The sequence below is a fragment of the Neomonachus schauinslandi genome, chromosome 1 (assembly GCF_002201575.2).
Source record: "Neomonachus schauinslandi chromosome 1, ASM220157v2, whole genome shotgun sequence".
Lineage (NCBI taxonomy): Eukaryota > Metazoa > Chordata > Mammalia > Carnivora > Phocidae > Neomonachus > Neomonachus schauinslandi.
This window is the reverse complement of record NC_058403.1, coordinates 103,210,011-103,226,810: the sequence shown is the minus strand read 5'-3', so window position 1 is coordinate 103,226,810 and position 16,800 is coordinate 103,210,011. Positions and strand designations below refer to the sequence as shown.

At 39.5% G+C, this 16,800-nt stretch overlaps 1 protein-coding gene across 4 annotated transcripts in view; it reads left to right on the top strand.

Moving 5' to 3' along the window:
• Positions 1-9,374: 9,374 nt before the first annotated feature.
• The window catches only part of MLF1 (myeloid leukemia factor 1), a 32,121-nt gene continuing 24,695 nt past the window's right edge, over positions 9,375-16,800 (top strand). For all 4 annotated transcript variants that reach the window (XM_021702571.2, XM_021702570.2, XM_021702569.2 and 1 more), the window contains exon 1: positions 9,375-9,546. In XM_021702571.2, the coding sequence (XP_021558246.1) occupies positions 9,500-9,546 (47 nt within the window). In that variant the 5' untranslated portion in view covers positions 9,375-9,499. The remainder of the gene's footprint in view (positions 9,547-16,800) is intronic.

Sequence of the window (16,800 nt, the reverse complement as noted above, 5' to 3'; positions counted from 1 at the left end):
ATAATACATTATATGTTAAAAAAAAAAAGAAGAAGAAGATAGCAGGAGGGGAAGAATGAAGAGGGGGTAAATTGGAGGGGGAGATGAACCATGAGAGACGATGGACTCTGAAAAACAAACTGAGGGTTCTAGAGGGGAGGGGGGTGGGGGGATGGGTTAGCCTGGTGATGGGTATTAAAGAGGGCACGTACTGCATGGAGCACTGGGTGTGATATGCAAACAATGAATCATGGAACACTACATCGAAAACTAATGATGTAATGTATGGTGATTAACATAACATAATAAAATTTTTTAAATAAATAAATAAATAAATGAAGGCAAGCTATGGCTCCCCTATACATGCTGGCCGGTGACAAATATTAAGAGGGAAAAGAATCTTGGAAGCATCCAATCACATTTAGTTTACCAGATTATTTTTATATGGATAAATGGGTTTTTGAAATTTTATTACATACATTGCTAGATTCCAATTTTTCCAAAGCAGTACAGGGAGGACAGTCTTCAATAAATAAAAAATTGGAATACAAGCAGATAGGGCACAGACAAGATGATTTCAGGTCCACTTTAAGACTGAACAGAATTAGAAAGGTAATATAGCACCCAGAACCTGATAAATTTACGCTAGACTTTCACAACCCGGATGAAAACATTAATTTGTAATCTAAATATCCTGTAGAAGGAAACTACTGCCTCACGGCCCTGATATTTTACGATCCGGACAGCCAGCGATGTGGTGGTGACTGGTGTCCATTCACAAAGGCCTTTTGTGAGGAGTCAGGACACTTCTCAGCTCTCACCACACAAGACTCACTGTCAACACAGTCCTGAGGTACGTTCAGAAGCCAATATGTGGAGGTCACTGGGCTCAGGTATCCTTTCATGCCATGAAAACTCACTCTCTCCGTAACTAGATCACAGACTGAAGCCTGGGGGCCAGATTCAGCCCACAGGCTTGTCTTATTTGCCCTGCTCAGGTATTTTGTTTTTAATTAATTGCTAACTTTTAAAAATTGGGAGATTTCGTGTGAAATTCCGTTATTACCAGTGGGCATGAATTTCTGCAGCGCAATCATCTGGAGCTGAATAGCAGTTTCCCCCTTTGCTGGAAGCATGTCCCACCAGTGCCCCGCTGTGCACCCCTGCAGGAACCCATAGCCATCCGGCATGGGGACAAGAATGCTGGTCCTTGGGCCAGACCTTGAGCAAGCCCTTCCTCTTCTGTGACCCTCAGCTTCCTCTCATGTAAGATGGCCGTAATCATAGTGCCCATCTCATGAGATTGTTCAGGGGATTGAGGGCGTTAAAACATGTAAAGCACTTAGAGTTGCCAGACACACAGTGGTAACCAATAAACGTCTGTTGTTCTTTTGATTATTAATTCTTAGCATCTTACCGATCCCACTTCCGTCATGCATATTACTTGCCTGGCCTCTATTGTTGTTTTTGACCCCAGCACTAGGTATAGCCCCGCCCTCAACTGGAGGGAAAGGAGACAGTCCTACTAAGTGCTAGCACAGGTTCGCCTGGTGTATTAATAAGAGCCCAGAGTCTACAGTCAGACAAGCTGGTTGGTTTTTTTTTTTAATTTATTTATTTGACAGAGAGAGACATAGCGAGAGAGGGAACACAAGCAGGGGGAGAGGCAGAGGGAGAAGCAGGCTTCCCGCCGAGCAGGGAGCCTGATGCGGGGCTCGATGCCAGGACCCTGGGATCATGACCTGAGCCGAAGGCAGAGGCTTAACGACTGAGCCACCCAGGCGCCCCCGGACAAGCTGGTTTTCAACCCCAACTCCACTACTTCCTAGCACTATGTCCTTAGACAGATTACTTAACTCTCTAAAGCCCATGTTTACTTACTTCTGTAATACAGTAATGGAACTGTCATGAATCAATGGGCGTAGCACATAGTAGGTTTCAGCGTTTCAGCTTTTATTATTAAGAACAGCAGACCACAGCATCCTCCCTGGGCCTGGGTCACTCAGTTTCTCCCAGTGGGCTGCCAGGGCCAGTCAGGAGTATGAGCCTGGCTGGAGACTGTGTCCCATGGGGGTTGCCAGGTAAGGGAGATATGAATTAGGAGAAAACCAGGTATAGCTTGGAGCCACTCATAACTAACCCCCTGTTGCCCCTTTATATTGTTACCCCCAAATATATACCCCAGATAGCATTAAAACTTGCATGGCCTTGAAATTAAAAACAATTCTTCTAAGATGGAAGCAGATTTTTTTTCTACATTTCAAATAAAAAAAGCATCTAAGCATATGACAAAGGGATGAAGGCATTTCAAGTTCTTAATGTTTTCCAAAATAATCCCTCAACCCCTAGACAGACTTCTCAAATCATTGCCTTCACAGCGGGACATCCACCCACAGCTTGAATTCTCTCCAAATCTTATCAAAGATTTAAAAATAACTTTTAAAATAGCACTGTAGACAGTCACATTAAACAGTGTCTGAGAACAGATCACCTCAACAGTATTTCTTAAAGAATACTTTCTACTCTTCAACTTGTTTTAGGCTCAATGATTCTAAAATTTTTCATTTCTTAGAAGAAGCAAAAAAGTGTTTCTTCTATCCACAAAAGAAACAGAGACAGTCACGAACATGAAAGTGTTGACTCAGTAGGAAAATCCTCCTTGTGAAATTATTGCCTGTAGAGAAAAGTTTTCCGAATCTCAATGACAATAAGATTAAAAAATAGCTGAATGTTAAATCAATTTTTTAATTTTTTTTATTTTATTATGTTACATTAATCACTATACATTACATCATTAGTTTTTGATGTAGTGTTCCATGATTCATAGTTTGCATATAACACCCAGTGCTCCATTCAGTTTTTAAAACTAATCAAGACATGGACAAGAATGATCATATCAGCTTTATTCTGAAAAGCCAAAAAAAAAAAAAAAAGCTAGAGAGAGAGGGGGGAGGGAGGAAGAAAAAGGAACAAAGAAAAGCAACAAAAATTGATCAATAGTAGATAAGTAACTAGTGGTAAATTCATATAATAAAATACCACACAGCAATGAAAAAGAATAAAGTACTGCTATATGTAACAAGATGAATGAATTTTGCAGACATAATGTTAAGCAAAGGAAACAAATCTCAGAATACTGGTTACCTTTGAGAGAGATTGGGAGGGAGCTTGAGGGAATTTTCTGGGGCACTGGAAATGCTTTATATCTTCAGCCAGATGGTGTTTTCATAGGTTTATTTGTACATAAAAATTTACTGAGCTGTACACTTAAGATTAGTGGACTTTATTACATTTAAATTATACCTCAATTAAAAAGTAAATTTAAAAAGTGAATCAGGCTTTGGATGTGTTTATCAACTACACGTGGGTCCTTTATGGGCTCTGTAGAAAGTTTCAGTTTTGTCACTAAAAAAAAAATTAATATAACATATTTGTATTTTACATTGTCATTAAAATTCTTTGTCTTTGGAGTAAAAGTCTGTGTTTTATTCATTAAGTAACACTTCGGGGGGGCCTGGGTGGCTCAGTCAGTTAAGTGTCTGCCTTGGGTTCAGGTCATGATCCTGGGGTCCTGGGATCAAGCCCCGCGACAGGCTGCTGGCTCCCTGCTTCTCCCCCTCCCTCTTCCTCTGTCCTTCCTTCCCACTCGTGCTCACTCTCACGAGCATGGTCTCTCTCTCTCTCTCTCTCTCATACATAAATCTTCAAAAATTAATTATTTTTGCTGTTTTTCAGGAAAATTAAAAAGTCTCTTCGTGTATCTAAACCAAACAACCTATGTCAAGTTTGAACAATCCTGGAAGCCTCATGTTTCCATAATTCCGTATCATCTAGTCCTTTTTTGTATGAGAGTTGGCTATGGGTGCAGGGGTAAGAAAATGGCCTTGAAATGGTTAGATCTGAATCAGAATCCCTGTTCCACCGGTCGCCAGCTAGAGGACCTTGGAAAATCACTTCCCCTCCCGGAATCTCTGTGTTCGTATCTGCAAAATGGAGGCGATTCCTCCCTCATAGGGTTATTGAGAGAATCCTGTGACAGAAAATTTGTAAAACTCTTGGTACACACTTTTTAAGTGGAAACTATTGCTAAATAAAAGAGAGCATTTAGCAGTCTTTATTTTATTTTTATTTATTTAAATTTTTTTTTTACTTATTTGAGAGAGAGAGAGAGAGCACAAGCATGGGGAGCGGGAGAGGGAGAAGCAGGCTTCCCACGGAGCAGGAAGCCCTATGCGGGGACCCCAGGATCATGACCTGAGCCGAAGGCAGACGCTTAAGGACTGAGCCACCCAGGCGCCCCCTCTAAGTGTTTATTTTAAAAAGAGCATGGCACACGCTCCAAAGTATCCAAGCCCCAAAGATTTATATCTAAGAAATGTAGGAAAAGCCAAAACTTTTGCCCATTTTTATTAACAATAGTATAATCTTTGGTTCAGCCCTGACCCTACAGTGAGTCTTCACTCCCTCCCCTGCCTATTCTAATATCTCCATTCTCTCTGGCCTTCCATCACTACAACAGAACATTCCTTTGCTTTTCTCCCCAGAACTCCGTCAGCCACCTGAAGGTTAGTCCCACTCCAAGGCCTGGAGCTTCCACTTCTCCCCCAGGAGGCTGCCTAAAGCATCTTTCCATAAAGGCAGGTTATTGTTACCAAAATCCCAGAAGATGACATATTCTCTACATTTTTCCAAATAAAATAACTCAGTTATGGTTTGTGGAAAATAAACAGCCAGCCATGAACATACACGTCCACAGAGATGGAAAATAAACATGACTGAGAAAGTCTGCTGCTTGTTTATAGTTCAGTTGTGAATAAAACTTCAGGCCCTAGCCTCAGTAGCAGGCACCAAAAAGAAGTTAATATTGGAAAAGTGCTTCTGTAAACTCAAAGTTGCTTTGAATTTCTAGGTCACTGGAAGACAAACCTGAGTGTATTTCTCAAAGGGAGAGGGCATTATGGGCATTTAGGGACGACAATTCTTCCCTGCACGGTTTTGTGCTGTTGCACGTTCTGAGATGCTCAGGGGCCTTGGCTCCACCCAATGAGGGGAAAACAGACCCCTTCAGGGATACAGCATGCTTGGCAACCAACTACAGCCTGGCATCCTCTCCCTGGTTGGGGCGGGGGGGACGGTCAGTGCCAATGGGATGGGAACCCAGAATATAAATTAAGTTTAGTTGCAGGAAAATAAATCGACATTTCTTACAAGGATGTGGCTGGAGCTTGGTACTCATTAACTCCTGTCTGGTGGGAAGCATTCAGGCTGGAGAGTGGGGCTGCCATGGGCAAATGTGTAACACCTAAGGGAATGCCAGTCATATCATACACACTGTAGATCTGTATGTTTGTGAAACAATTTTACCACTGATGAATGTATCTTGAGAGAGGGACACGTTTACTAATTTGGACAATGATGCCATAAAGACCAGAGGTGGCCCTGACAGGGATTTTGAAGACCTTGGGATCTATGCTCTTATTAAATGTCACTGGATCACTATGCACCATCCCCCCACCTTTCATACGGGGACAATGCAAACCTATTGTAGGACTGGTCAGACGGCCGGCTGAAAAGAAGATAAGGACTAAGAAGAAAATGAATCCTATCCTTAAGAGCTTGTTTATTTCTCTTGGGCACTTGAGATAATGTCTTTGAAAGCATTTTGAAAAGTCTGAAGTACTGTAACAATGGTAATTGCAGAATTAGCTGCTAAAAGAGCTGCCTGCTAGAATGCAAGCTCCAAGAGGCCAGGGAGTTTTGTATCCTCAGTGCCTAGAATAGTGCCTGGTATATAATTGGTCCTTAATAAATAGATGATGTATTAATAGATGAAAGAAAAGAGGACTCATTGACACTTGAACTCTTGGTGTTTTTAATAGAGTTGTAAGGTTGACGTGGGTCTCATGCTTTTCTCTGTATTTTCTCAACTCAAGCAGTGATCTTCCAAATGAGACATAAGTTGTGGTGTAGTTAAAGATTATATATGTACGTGGAGGTGCTCAGCAAATGGTTAATTTTTTATAGGGAGGCAAAGTAGGGTGGTGGCAAGAATATAAGCTTTGGGGTAGGACTATCTGGATTTGAACTGATTGGACAAATTTCGATGGGCCTCAGCTTTTTCATATGTAATATGGGATAAACAGCATACAGGATTGCTATAAGGATTAAATGAGAAAATGTATGTAAACCACTTAATGCAATGCCTGGAACATAGGAAGTATATATAGGAGATATTATCCCAATATATAATTTTCACTTTACTTAGCACATCTCCTTCCTCTGAAGGCAAATTTCAGGATATAAGAATAGACTGTATATTATATATACCAGGGACATGCTACCTCAGGATCTTTGATTAGATCTGGAATGTTTTCCAGCAGATGTCCATTTTCTTCCAGTGAATCTCCTCAGATTTACCTTCTCAAAGTAGGCTACACAGGATTTCCCATTCATAATTCACAAGTCCATCCCCCTTACCCTGCTCAGTTTTTTCCCCCAACACCTATCACCTTTTAACCTACTACTTTCTATGCCATTTATTTTTATTCTGCACTCACAAGAATATAAACTCCAGGACAGGGATTTTTGTCTGTTTTGTTCACCAACACCTTAGTGTCTAGATCAGTGCCTGACCCAAGGTAGGCACTCAATAAATATTTGTAAAATTGAATTGTTAGTTTGAATATATTCCCACTGAATTTTATGCTTTTTAGTTTGGACCCATTATTTAGTTCGTCAACTTGATTTTGAGAAATGATTACCTGCTTTCATCCTGCATCTTTCAGTGTGGCCCATCACCCACATTCCATGCAACCAGCCACACCAGGGAAAACTCCAGGCCTCCAACACTGTTCAATAACTAGCTGTATGAACCTTGGAAGTTTACTTAGCCTCTCTGTGTTTTGTTTGCATCACTTATAAATGAAGATAAAAACCATCTCCCCTCCACAAAATCTTAGGAGTGATTCAATGAGCCAGTGCACATGAAGACCTTACAACAGTGCCTGGCACACAATAAATATTAGCTATTGTGATTCTATTTACAGCCAAATCCAGGACCCTATTGCTCCCTGTTGGGGTATTCATCCTCTCTTACCTCTTCTTTCATTTCCCATCAGATCTGAAACTATGCTGTCTCTTCAACTTCAACTCTCTTTCTTCCATTAAGCCTTTTTTTTTTAAGCATTTGCTATTAGACCCAAATTGTTTTTGGGATCTCCAGGTAACTCTGTGACTAACCTGTGCCTGGACTAAAGCTTTCAGGTTTCAGCACTGTGGGTCTAAGAAAAATCTCCATGGGAACAGGGGGGGAAATTTTCCTTACAAGTCGCTTTATTCAGTGTTAATCCAAAACTATTTTTTTAAAAGATTTTATTTATTTATTTGTCAGAGAGAGCGAGCACAAGCAGGGGGAGCGGCAGGCAGAAGGAGAAGAAGCAGGCTCCGCACTGAGCAGGGAGACTGACGGGGGACTCTATCCCAGGACGCTGAGATCATGACCTGAGCCAAAGGCAGCCACCCAACTGACTGAGCCACCCAGGCACCCCCAAAGCTATTTTAATACTGTCATTAATCACCAATAATCTACCTCATTTCATTTAAGGATGCTTTTTTTTTTTTTTTTTTTAGGGGGTGGTTAGGAGCAGAGGGAGAGGGAGAGAGAGAAACTTAAGCAAGCAAGCTGCATGCCCAGCGTGGAGCCAGAAGTGGGGCTTGATCTCAGGAACCTCACTGAGATCATGACCTGAGCCTAAACCAAGAGTTGGACACTTAACCAGTTGCATCACCCAGGCACCCCTGTTTTTAGTTTCTAAACAATGTGACCCTCAACATCTTGAGTTGTACTATTAAAGAAAAAATAATTTCAAGTCTTCTAAAACAATTTTTTTTTTGCCTTGAAACTAATTTAGAGATCCCTAATATGTGTATGCTCTCTGAACTTATTCTGATGCCAGAGGAGAAGAAAATAGCCTATTCCCTGGAAAGGCTATGCTATCTTAACTTGGACAGTGTAAAATCTGCCCTACCTCACCCTACCAGGCTCAGGAAAAGGAGGCTGCCAGCAAACTTGGCTAAAGGTGTGGAGGTAAGAGGTCCAAAGGATTAAATTTCCAGCTCCCAAAATAACCTCTGAGTACTCCTGTCACCTCAAATCAGGTCCTGCATGCTTCTTCATGCTGGAAGAGTGCCACCTCTCTGGCCCAATCCCAGGAGGCCCTGTGGAGCCCTGGATGGCCCTCTGTCTCCAGAGGACAGCCCCCTAGAGAAGCTGGGGGGCCCACTGTATTAAAGGTAGACATACAAGGTCCATCTTCTCTCTTCTTATACTCTTATCATTCTTCTCTTTCTTTAACGTCCTCTCTTCTACCTTCTCCTCCACCTGCCTTTAGACTAATAGAAGGCCTCAGGACAGAGTTTTCCAAAACTTATTAATATGAGTACCACTGTCATATATCCTTCCCCCGCACTATGTCCAAATCCCACCTGTACTATTTCCTTAAATTAGCTCACTTTTTCACTTACATTTGTAAAGACTAGTTATTGATGTATAGCACTGCTTTAAATTTAAAACAATTTTCACTTGCCATAAACAGAAGGCTCACACATAAATATAATTAAAACAAAACTATATAGTAATGGAATTTTAGTTGGATATGGTGCAGGCCTTGTGTCTGAGTCCTACTGTATTAGGTTAAGGAATGCTGGAGAAGTGTAAAAGACGGACTGGCATCAAAGTGAGACTTCTTCCTTGAAATGGAGACTGGAAAGAGGACCAAAAAGAGAGCAACTTGCTCATCTTGTTTTTAAATATCATGTCTATATAAAACTTAAGCATTCTCACTTTGGGAAATATTGCTTTGAATTTTAGACTCACATAAGGCAAAGAAGTTTGTGAAATTTTATAAGCCTCATTTCCTTCAAGCAAGCACTGAGTACATTATTAACTGTACTCAAAAACTTATTGCACATTTATTCTCAGTATTTGTGCACAGCTTTTGACCAACTACCACGGAAGTGTTTTGGATATAAGACTCTTTCCCGTGGATCACAAAATGCGGCATATGGAAGGATCGTTGGAAGCCATCTAGCCCAAATCTTGGCCCATTTCCATTTTCCCGAAAAGAGAGTTGGGGTTCGAGGCCGAGGGCGATTTGCCCAAGGTCACGCAGAAGGTGGTCTAATTTTTGTGTTCCTGCAGCCCCGGGAAAAAGCTATCTCGTCCCTCAGAACGCTTCGTCGCCTGGCTGGCGGGAAGCCAGACCTCTCGCCTCCACTCTGTTGACGGCAGTTGCCATGGCAGCGGCGCTTTATTCCCCGCCTCGTCTTAGTGACGCCAGGAGACCAGCGCCCAATGGGAAAGCAGCTCGGCGTCACGCATCGCCTTTCGCGGCGGGCACCGCCTTCGCAGCCGGGCGAGGAGCGTTGACTGCGTGGGGAAGGCTGGCTCGGGTCGCGGCCGCGGCGAGTCACCTCGTTTTCCAATCTGTCCGCGTCCGCCGCCGCCCGGGACAGAGCCACGATGTTCGGGATGCTGAGCAGCAGCTTTGAGGATGATCCCTTCTTCTCGTGAGTGTGGGGGGATGGGAGCCCGCGGTCGCGCGGGAGTTCAGGGATCTTTTTTTTTTTTTTTTTTAAAGATTTTATTTATTTATTTGAGAGAGAGAGAATGAGAGACAGAGAGCATGAGAGGGAGGAGGGTCAGAGGGAGAAGCAGGCTCCCCGCCGAGCAGGGAGCCCAATGCGGGACTCGATCCCGGGTCTCCAGGATCATGACCTGAGCCGAAGGCAGTCGCTTAACCAACTGAGCCACCCAGGCGCCCGGGAGTTCAGGGATCTTGAAGGGAGCTATTTTAAGGGAAAAGTGCGAGAAAACTGTGAGGAAGGCGAGGGGGAATTTGAGTAACTTCAGGAGGCGGCTTGGGGGGAGAAGAGGACTCGAGGGCGTGAGAGGGAAGGGAGGAGAGAAGTTAGGGGTGTGGGAGGGAGGGGAGCGAAGGATTGGGGGGTTGAGGAGGGAGAGGAAGATTTAGGGGTGTGGGAGGGAGAAGAATTGGGGATGTGGGAGGGAGAGGAGAGAAGGATTTGGGAGCGTGAGGTGGGGAGAGGTGCGAGCCGGCCCCCCGCACACAAACCCAAGTGCCCGCTGCTCTCGACGTGGCCGGACTTCGGGTGTCCGGGTTGGTTCCCGCGCTCGGAGGCCCGCCTTCGCAGCCGCAGAGCCTTGCAGGTGACGGTAACTGCCCTCTAGGTGGAACTTCTGGTGAGAAATACGCTTACGGGACCCTTTCCACGCCTGTTTCAGTTCCAAATGAGAGGCAGGGAATGTCTTCTAAGATGACAACTGTTTGAAAAGGAACACATTTTTAAAACAGCGTTTTCATAAACACGCACTTCTGAGAGCACAGCAAGTTGGAGAGTTGTGCTGTCACGTCGAAGTGGTTGGAGGTTGCCGAGTGCACTGTTTTCTTTGCTTGCTTTGTTACAAAGCTAGTCCTGTTTGTAAAGGGACTCCTCTCTCCGAAGTGCAAATAGGGCAGGGAAGCAGAGAGTGGGTGCATTTAACACCTCAGGTAAACAAACGTCAAATCTGTGGACAGTTCCAAGTGAATTAACGTGATGCCTTAGGAAGAAGGCATCCAGAACTTAATTAGTTGCTTCATTATAATCGAGTTTTCTTGTGTGGGGGTGTGGGTGTTTTTTTGTTTTTTGGGGTTTTTGGGGGGTTTTTTGTTTGTTTTTGTTTGTTTGTTTTAGTTCTTGCTTTGGCGATTATATAAAAATGATTACAAACTAGTTGGATTCCTAAGACGGGAAGCTTTGTGCTACTTTTTTGCGCAAGTGTTTTGCCAGTTTGAACTTTGACTTGGTGTCCTAATTTATTTTGATCGATTAAATTCTCCATCTATGCAACTCCTAGACATTTTTTTTTTAAGTTTAAAATGTCCGTAGTTTTCTACGTAGTATTGTTGTTTTTAAAGGAAAATACTGTGTTGGCTTACATGTGTTAGTATTATTTTTAAACCAAATAACATAAAAGTGACAATTGAAAGGATAATTAATGGTAAAAAGAGATGAAATAATTAACATAGAAAAATAAAATGATTAACATTTCATTCTAAAGGTTGTAAATTACAATTAAGGGGTGTATGGATTCAGGCAAATTTATTAGGCTGTTTTAGTTAACTTGTTTAGGAGCTTTGGGGACATTTACAATTAATGCCATTTCAACAATTTTAAATTTTGTGCTGTATTCCGATTTGCTCTTTTAAAAGTCTCAGAGTAGGGATTAGTTGAGCTGTTGAAATGATTCTTAATGTAATTGTGACCACTACAGTGGGTAATGGTTAAGAATTCTTGATTATGACAACTTTTGAGTTGCATTATGTCCTCAATATATCAAAAACAGCAATGGCCTTAACTAAACTGTGAGAGTATAATTAGTACCTTTTTAAAAACGTCTAGCAAAAGTGTAATTTAAACTCTTGGGTAACTGTCTGAGCAAAGGCAATGAACCCAAGAGTCAGGATCAGAAATAGTAACAGACCACAAATAGTAGGCATACATCAAAGAACACTCTTCCCTGTGCTTAGGAGGGAAAGGACTGTCAGTTATATGTCAGTGGGTCTTTCAGTCATCACTCTTCGTAGCCTTCTTCAAATGCAGACAGCCATGTCATAAAAATTTAGGATAAAATTATTATAATTAACTTTATAAAACAGATGCATGCTTATAATTTCGTTGCTCCACAATTAACTGTTTAGAGAGTAAACACGATGGAGGGGTGAGTAAGGAAGAAAGAGAATGTGTGGTTCTATTTATTTCAAGTAATCTGTCATTTGACTAACCTCAAACAAAGTGAGTATCCATTACTTAACATAAATCCAACATAAGAAATTCTTAAAGGTTACAGACTCCTTATCAAATCATTCATTGACCTTAAAGAACACAGAAGGGTTCCATGCCCACCATCTTTTGTATAAATATTAGCCCTATTGCTAACATAATGTGTCATTGAGTTCCTTTATTGCTAACTTAATACCTGACATTTAGAAAGTATTCAGTAAATATTGTTTAATGATAATCTGGTGTCCTTTACACTCTGTATTGTAGTTAATTTGGTATTTAGTTAATTGCTGAAAGTATTTGCACTCAGCATATGCTATTGTTGCTGTTGACACTTTCTAATTTGAACACTACCATTGTCTAAATAACCATCAGTTCAGTATATCAAGGATGTCAATATAAGCACACTCTACTAATTTACAAATTATTCTAAAGTAGGCAGACAAATACTTTTTGGATATAAAGTTAGAATTATTAAATAATTTGAGATGTAAAATACTGGAATCAAATAGTCAGATGTTTAAAAGATTTGAGTAAAAAAACCAATTAAAATCTATAGTCTTGAATTCAAATATGTTCATTTTCAGTGTTTACTGTAAATGTTGTACCTCAAATGTTTCATCAGAAAATTAAAAGGAAACTTTAAAAGTGATATGTTGAAGTTTAGTGTTTTATTGTATATTTAGAATTTTTTTTTTGTACCTGATGTTGCAGAGCTGAAATTCAGTGAAAGTTGCCATACAGTATATCCTCATATACACCTTCTTAAGTAAATAATACTTGTAATTTCGTTGAAGACACAAAAGCTAAAAGCTGGCACTTCTGGCATGCAGTTTACTCTCAAGAATACTACTTTCCCTTCCCATTTATATTTGCTTAAGAAGAAATAGAAATACATATGTATGGGCAGGAAAATTAATTTGAAGTTCAAGTGATTTTGACATCTATCCTATATCCTAAAAACATTGATTATTTCGTATTAAAGTTTACCTATATCTGGTACAGTCTAAAAATTTCTACTTTGTGCAGAATATGAACTTTGAATCTTCTGACCTGCAGAAATGAAAGTCTGATCATGCAAGCTACAGAGAATAGCTATGTTACCACATATCAGGTATTAGATATTAAAGGCTCAGAGCAGGTTGGCAAATCTATCAGCCTTATTTTTGATTATAAATCGTTAACATTTCCTTAAGGGCAACCTATGTATGATGACTAGTCTTTGGTCAAAGAACCCCTACATATATTCACAGGATGTTACTTTTCCATCTCTTTGGTCTTAGCAGGAGCTAAAAATTGCATATCTATAATCTTTTTAAATTAAAAAAAATTATTTTGCCCTTTGGAGGTAGTTCAAGGACACTGGCTTTGACTTACTCACTGACTGAATTGAAAGTGAATATATTCCTTGTACAAGACAGGCCTTGACTGATATTTTCTTGATTGAGAATATTGTCATAAAACAGGAAATAAAATCACCTTTCTAAATAAGCTTTTGTGAACAATGAAATGTTCAGGGTTACTCACATACTTGTTTTCAGACTTAAAGTCTGAGGTAGGGTCTTCCATCAAGATGACATAGTTTGGTGCTAATTAGTATTCTGCCACATAAACCTCCCAATTTTAATCATTTAATAAAGGTGGCTTGAGAGTACTCAGCTAAAATTTAAGGTTTTGATTTTCAGGATTCCATTTTATGTTAAGACACCTAACAGCTTCTGTGACTATTAGCACCTAGAAATTTGTTCTCAGAAATATTTTAATGTATATGTTTCTTAAAAATGAACTTTGCAGATTTCAAGATCATATTTGATAGAATGAGGCACTATGAACTGAAAGAATTTCTAAGGTAGACTTTTGGGGCTTTCTGTGGTTCAGTAGGTATAAACCATTGAATTCAGAGCCAAGGAGCAAAGCATGAGTATGACATAGTTGCTGGATCAAGGAATGCCATTTGGTAGCATCTAATCATAAAATGCTTAGTTCTATCCCTGAACATTGTAAATATCCACAAAAAAGTAAGGGAGTGCTTATAGGATGAGAGGGGGCCATAGGCATTCCTACAACCCTTTTAATATAAAAGGCTTCTGCCACACCACCATTTTAAACTGTGCCTCTAAACAGTGGGGAAATAAAGAATTGCCTGTGGAAATTAATTCGTTCAAATATTTCTTGGGTTTCTATTATATGCCTAATGCTGTGGACTCTATTATAAATTTGTAGAAGTTATGGCCCATGCCCTCAGGATTCTCTTATGAATGTAATATGCATTATTTCTAGTGTCAAAACTTGGATCACCTAATGAATGTATTTTCTTTATGGACCTTTACACCTCATTGGAACTAAGAACATTTCTTTATGATCAAGAAAGCCATAACAATCTGCTGATAAGCTTTTTGCCACCACTATGTATAGTGGAAGGAAGGAATTTTTCTTGATGACTGGGAATGCCATGTCAATTATCTGAGACCCTTATGTATAAAGAATAAACTGCTTTTTACTTTATTGTACTGGCCAAATAAAATTGTAACTGGTCAATATATTTATATATTTGAGAGAGTCTTAAAAACAGGACCTTATTTGGAAGTAAAGCTTACTATCCCTTAAAAAAAAAAAAACCTTTTATGTTGAAATTATTCCCAATCTAAGAGTTAAGTTCTTTTTTTTTTTTTTTTTGGTGGTGGGGGGGCAAACTTTATTTTTCATAGCTTGTGATAGATAAATAATATGGAGTAGAAAAGGTACATTTGGTGCCAAATATCGTTCCGTTTGGTTGTGGTTTGTGTCAGCAATCCTAAAAGAGATAGTATGGCTATCATAATAGCATAAGTAAATTTTTTCTGATTTAAATGAAAATGCATCCTCATGGAAAATCTGAAAACTATAGAAAGTTTGGTAAAGGAAATCATGCAACCAAGATTTTATCATTTCGGTGTATTTTGTTTCCATTTTCCTTATATGAAAAATATTTTCTAAAATCAGAACAAAGCTTTATGATCATAAATATACTATTTTCCTCTACATATACCACAATCATTTTCCTAGTCTTTAGATATTCTCTAAAGTATGAGTTTAGTGTCTGCAAAATATTGCATACTGTGGATGTATGAAGAGTATTTTTCATTTAAATCTTTAACCACATTTCAAATTATTACTTTAGACTAGTTTATATATATGAAATGACCAGTATATAATGTATGAAGCTTATAAAGCCTAGTCATATTTCCAATTTATTTTCCTAGAATGAAACATTAATTTTCAAGAGAATAATATGAATAGGTAGAAAAATATAAAAATGATTGACTTCTCACCTGAGAAAAGAAACTCTGCATTAGGTTAATTTTAAAAATAATAAAATTGTTCCTTGCTTACCACAAGAGATTTTTGGCTTTGATAAAAAAGAATTCAAGCTTGAACTAGAGAAATTTTAGTCTTATCTTTGAGCAGCTGCTGTTCTGGGTAGACAAGAATTGAACTTACTTCAGGGCCCAGGCAGATTTCTTCCTGAATGGTTTAGACAGGTGCAAAAGCCAGACTGTGAGCACAATTTTGTCTTAATGCTTTTTCCAACAAGCAACCTTTTGTTCATGTCACTCAAAAAATAAAAACGTTTTTAACAGTTGTTCTACATATAAATATATACCTACTTCTATTTAAATAAAGAAAAAACCTGGGCAACAGGGTAAATGGGCCACATTTAGTTGTTGAATTTGTAGCCCAATTATAATGCAATCAGAAAAATAAATCTCACTAAATTATATGTTTCTATAGGAAAATAATAGCTGCTGAATACTCACTTATTCACAGAACAAAATCTAGTATTCTCTGAAGTATTTTTGTTCTTTGCAGTTGAATCTCATCCACGTATCTAAAGGGAAAGTTGACTGGTTTTCTTAAGTGACTGCATATCAATAAGAATGAACATTTTAATCTCCACACTGCTACCCATATTCTAAGCTATAAATGTCCAGTGAATATGGAGCTCTAAGCAAAAGGTGAGGATGCCTGGGTGGCTCAGTCATTGGGCGTCTGCCTTCGGCTCAGGTCATGATCCCAGGGTCCTGGGATCGAGCCCCGCATCGGGCTCCCTGCTCCACTGGAAGCCTGCTTCTCCCTCTCCCACTCCCCCTGCTTGTGTTCCCTCTCTCGCTGTGTCTCTCTCTGTCAAATAAATAAATAAAATCTTTTAAAAAAATTTAAAAAATAAAATATCAGGTGGTATGAAATCCTTTAACTCCACATAGTTCTATTTCTTTTTGTTCTTTAAAACTTTTTAATGAAACATTTCAAACATATACTACAAAAGTATAACAATTGTGTATCTGTCACCCAGAATTTCAAAATTTATACTTGTTTTATCCATCTCTATTTCTGCTGATATCTCAAATGTATTTTAAAGCAAATCCCAGATTTCTTGTCATCTAACCCCTATGTATTTCCAAATACATTTCTGAAAAAATATGGTTATCTTACATAACCACAGTACCATATCACATGTAATAAAAGTTAAAATAATTCCGGGGCGCCTGGGTGGCTCAGTCGTTAAGCGTCTGTCTTCGGCTCAGGTCATGATCCCAGGGTCCTGGGATCGAGCCCCACATCGGGTTCCCTGCTCTGCGGGAGGCCTGCTTCTCCCTCTCCCATTCCCCCTGCTTGTGTTCCCTCTCTCGCTGTGTCTCTCTCTCTGTCAAATAAATAAAAAAATCTTAAAAAAAAAAAAGTTAAAATAATTCCAATTGCTTGGCATCATTTGGCATTAAGTATCATCTAGATATGAAATACTTTGGAATAATCTAGTTTTTGAGGTAAGAATTAAAAAATTGTTTCTTAGACAACTCTTTATGGGTCTTGGAATTACTTGAAATTCTGTTCCTTTAAGTAAAAAGTGGGAGATCCAGACACCAAATTCTGATTCCTTAATTATAAACTAACTTGATCTTCACATCTTGATTTCGAAAGCATAAAACAACTCCCTTT